Source organism: Protobothrops mucrosquamatus, unplaced genomic scaffold, assembly GCF_001527695.2.
Source record: "Protobothrops mucrosquamatus isolate PMUCROS unplaced genomic scaffold, P.Mucros_1.0 scaffold5860, whole genome shotgun sequence".
NCBI classification, from domain to species: Eukaryota; Metazoa; Chordata; class Lepidosauria; order Squamata; family Viperidae; genus Protobothrops; species Protobothrops mucrosquamatus.
In genome coordinates, this window is record NW_015391705.1 from 19,165 (window position 1) to 23,629 (window position 4,465).

A 4,465-nucleotide genomic window follows, 5' to 3' on the forward strand; every position below is an offset into this window, starting at 1 on the left:
AAGTGGGGAACCAATCTTACCTCTGCAGGGATGATGTTCCCCAGGCAGAGAGCCACCACGAAGAAGGTCCTTCTTCTTGGTCCCACCAGATGGACCTCCTTAAGAGAGGGGACCCATGACATCCTCTACCTCCTTGCTCTGGTGGGTTGGGTAGATCTACCTGGGAAATGACAGTCCTTCAAATAACAGGGAAGGAGCCCCCACAGAGAAGGCCCTTCTTCTCGGTCCCACCTGATGGACCTCCTTAAGAGAGGGGAACCTTAAGACCCCATGCCTCCACACTCTGGTGGACCACAGGTAGAGATGACTGGACAAAGATGCTCCTTCAAATAACCTGGACCCAAAGCAGGTAGGGTTTTGACGGTGACGACCACCACTTCGAATTGGGCACAGAAACAGAATCGGCAGCCAATGCAGCTCCTGCAGGAGGGTGTAACCCATGGGCAAACCTAGACTTACACAAAACCATACGGTCTGCTCGCTGCCAGGAAGCGGGGCTGAACTGTTGAGCGTTCTCTTTGCGTGTTGGACACTTGCTTAATCACGGGCGTCACTTTAGCAGACGGCTCAATTTGGACCGTCTGACCGCTGGATCAATTTTCCTCGCTTTCGCGGTCCAGCTGCTGACCCCTTCCTCCCCTCGGGATACCTGGAAAAGCTTCTTTGCGGCTACTAGAAGCTGTTTTAGAAATCCCCCGGTGACGAACGAGAGGCTGGTTATTACCACTTACCGGAACCCATTAGGAAAATTATGTTAAGGAATTCCTACCCCTTTCCGTATCGTCTGGAGCCAGCCTGGTGTGCGGGGTTGAAATTGATCAGACTTTCCTTCCCCCCCCCCCCTGTAGAAGAACATGTGGCTTGTTTTTGAAACACAACTATCCTAGGATCCAATCTGAGTCGGTCACCGGGACCAAACTTTCGGTCTCGTACGGGGAACTTCTGCCCCTCCTGAATATGTTCACCCTGGTATTTATATGGTGTGTGGTTGTGTGTAGCTTTTTTTATTATTATTATTAACTAGCTGTACCCGGCCACGCGTTGCTGTGGCTCAGTCTGGTTAAATGGAAAAGAAAGAATTGGGAATTTGGAAATCGTAAATGGATCGTAAATCGGAAACATTGAAATGGAATCATAAAATCTTAGCGTGTGTTGCTTTTACGTCCAACAGATGGCGCTGTTTTTTTAAAAAAAGCATGTTTTTACCTGTCACAGGTGTGACATCTATATAATAGTAGGTATATAAAAACACGCGCGTATTCGAATGCAACGTTGGGTCAAAATTTCAAAGCAATCGGTGAAGAACTTTCGGAGATTTAAGATTTTGAACAGACGAACATTTACATTTTTATTTATATAGATTAGGGTGTGGCTGGCTGGCTATTGAGTCGTCGATTGTTGTCTCCTTGTGCAACTCCAGATAAGCTGGTAGTAAATCAGCATCCCAGCTGACTGACCACAGGGGCCCATTTCCCAGGCTTTAAGTCATCTCTCTTGGCTGTTTTTGTCCCTGCTCAGCCAACAATCGTAGTAGCTGGGAAATTGAATGCATCTCCTTGGTTCGTTCCAATGTGAGCTACCAATGAGTTCGGGTCTCTTGGTCTAACTGCTCGCTCACGTTCTCGCAATCCGCTGGTTCGCTTCTTCCCTGTCTGCTCCAGCTATTGTAGTCCAAGGTTGGGTCATGTGATGGGAATTCAGACGCTTGGGCAACTGCCATGTATTTATGACGGTCGCAGCGTCCCCGAGTCACGTCATCCCCTTTTGCCCACTTTCTGACAAGCAAAGTCAACGGGGGAAGCCAGATTCACTTCACAATGGTGTACTAACTTAACAACTGGGATAGAATGGAGCTGGAAGGGACCTTGGAGGTCTTCTAGTCCAGCCCCCTGCTCAAGCAGGAGAACCTATGCCATCTCAGACAAGTGACTGTCCAGTCTCTTCTTAAAAACCTCCAGTGATGGTGCGCCCACGATTCCTGGTGGCAAGCTGTTCCACTGGTTGATTGTCCTCACTGTCAGGAAGTTTCTCCTTAATTCCAGGTTGCTTCTCTCTTTGGTCAGTTTCCAACCATTGTTTCTTGTCTTGCCCTCTGGTGCTTTGGAGAATAGTTTGATGCCCTCTTCTTTGTGGCAGCCCTTCAAATACTGGAATACTACTATCATGTCGCTCCTGTTTCTTCTTTTCTTTAGACTAGCCAAACCCAAGTCCTGTAGCCGTTCTTCCTCTGTTTTACTCTCCAGGCCTTGGATCACCTTAGTTTTAGAATAGAATAGAGCTGGAAGGGACCTTGGAGGTCTTTTAGTCCAGCCCCCTGCTCAAGCAGGAGAACCTATACCATCTCAGACAGGTGAATGTCCAGTTGCTTCTTTAAAATCTCCAGTGATGGAGCGCCCATGATTTCTGGTGGCAAGCTGTTCCACTGGTTAATTGTCCTCACTGTCAGGAAGTTTCTCCTTAATTCCAGGCTGCTTCTCTCCTTGGTTAGTTTCCATCCGTTGTTTCTCGTCCTGTCCTCTGATGCTTTGGAGAATAGCTTGACTCCCTCTTCTTTGGGGCAGCCCCTCAGATACTGGAACGCCGCTATCACGTCTCCCCTATTTCTTCTTTTCTTTAGACTAGCCAGACCCCAAGTCCCGCAGCCGTTCCTCGTCTGTTTTAGCACGGTGGCCAGAAAAGTTGCAAAATTAGGGCAAAACTCACTTAACAAGTGCCTCCCTTAGCCACGGAAATTTTGGGCCCGTAAGTCGAGGACTACCTGTTTAGGCCTCCCAAACACGGACTGGCGGACTGCAGCGGCTAAACCCGGAGCCGATGGGAACGTCCCAACAATGTCGCGAAGGCTTCTCGTTTATTTCCCCGGTGTAAAGACTCCTATAAGATTGGAAATAATTGCTGGAGGGAGTCGGCCCGGCTAACGCAATTGTGCGCCGCTTAAAGTCATTGGAAAGGAGACGTGATTGAGCGAGTGGGTGATTGGGTTAGGCTTATGGTGGAAATAGTATGTCTAACAATATAATCTGCCAATCGCGGGACCGGTGACCCGGGTAGAGGTGAGGGTGGGTTCAGACAGAGGCACATCTGAACTCTAGCGTCCGGCAAAGTTGAGCAAGAAAATTATTTCATCCTTCGCGGCCTTTTTCCTCGGGCTTGGCGCTCTGCAAAATTTTGGGGAATCTAGCTTGCAAGGCCTCAGGCTGGGAAACAGGAGACGGTGAGTTCGAGTCTCGCCTTAGGCCTGAAAGCTGGCTGAGTGACAATCACCCGGAGAGGGTGAGTTCTAGTCCCACCTGAGGCACAAAGCCGGCGACATGATTTGGAGCCAATCGCTAGGAAATGAGGAGTTCTAGTTCCATCTTAAGCATGGAAACTGACTGGGTGACTTTGAGCCGGTCACCAGGAGATTGGGAGTTCTAGTCCTGCCTTAGGCGTGAAAGCCAGCTGGGTGACTTTGGACCAATCCCCAGGGGACAATGAGTTCTAGTTCCACCTTAGCCATTAAAACTGGCTGGCTAACTCTGGGCCAAATCCCCAGGAGACGGTGAGTTCTAGTTCCACCTTAGCAATTAAAGCCGGCTGGCTGACTCTGGGCCAATCCCCAGGAGACGGTGAGTTCTAGTCCCACTTTAGGCATTAAAGCTGGCTGGCGACTGGGCCAAATCCCCAGGAGACGGTGAGTTCTAATCCCACCTCGGGCATTAAAGCCGGCTGGCGACTCTGGGCCAAATCCCCAGGAGACGGCGAGTTCTAGTCCCACCTTAGGCATTAAAGCAACTGGGTAACTTCGGGCCTGTCCTTCTCTCTCAGCCCAATCTACCTCACAGGGTTGTTGTTGTGGGGAAAGTAGGAGGAGGTAAAAGTATTAGGGGTGTGTGTGTGTGTGTGTGTGTGTGTGAGAGAGAGAGAGAGAGAGAGAGAGAGAGAGAGAGAGAGAGAGAGAGAGAGAGAGAAACAATGCTACTCTCCATGGCTGACACATCCCTTGCTCTCTTTTTCTTCTAGGACTGCCTTTGGCAAGGAGTCAGAAGTCCTGATCGGGAACCTGGGCGATAAGCTGATTCCCCAGCAAGAGATTCTCCGGGACGTCAGCGACCTGAAGGCCTTGGCCAACATGCACGAGAGTCTGGAGTGGCTGTCGGGACGGGTGAAGAGCGCCATCTCCAGCCTTCCAAGTAAGTGACCCCTGGGAAGACGGAAATACGCCAGGGGAGATTCCAATAATGCACGGATGGATGGATAGACACACAGACATAGAAGATATGAGATAGATGGATGGATGGATGGATGGATAGACACACAGACATAGATAGGTAGGTAGGTAGGTAGGTAGGTAGGTAGGTAGATAGATAGATAGATAGATAGATAGATGATAGATAGATAGATAGATAGATAGATAGATAGATAGATAGATAGATAGATAGATAGATAGATAGATAGATAGATAGATAGATAGGTGGGTGGATAG

The 4,465-nt window shown here is 49.3% G+C and overlaps 1 protein-coding gene across 1 annotated transcript in view; it reads left to right on the forward strand.

Moving 5' to 3' along the window:
* Positions 1-4,465, forward strand: part of EXOC4 (exocyst complex component 4) — a gene marked incomplete at its 5' end in the record, with an annotated part of 50,803 nt that overhangs the window by 16,267 nt on the left and 30,071 nt on the right. The window contains one exon of the mRNA XM_015829328.1: positions 4,003-4,176. Within this exon, the coding sequence (XP_015684814.1) occupies positions 4,003-4,176 (174 nt within the window). The remainder of the gene's footprint in view (positions 1-4,002; positions 4,177-4,465) is intronic.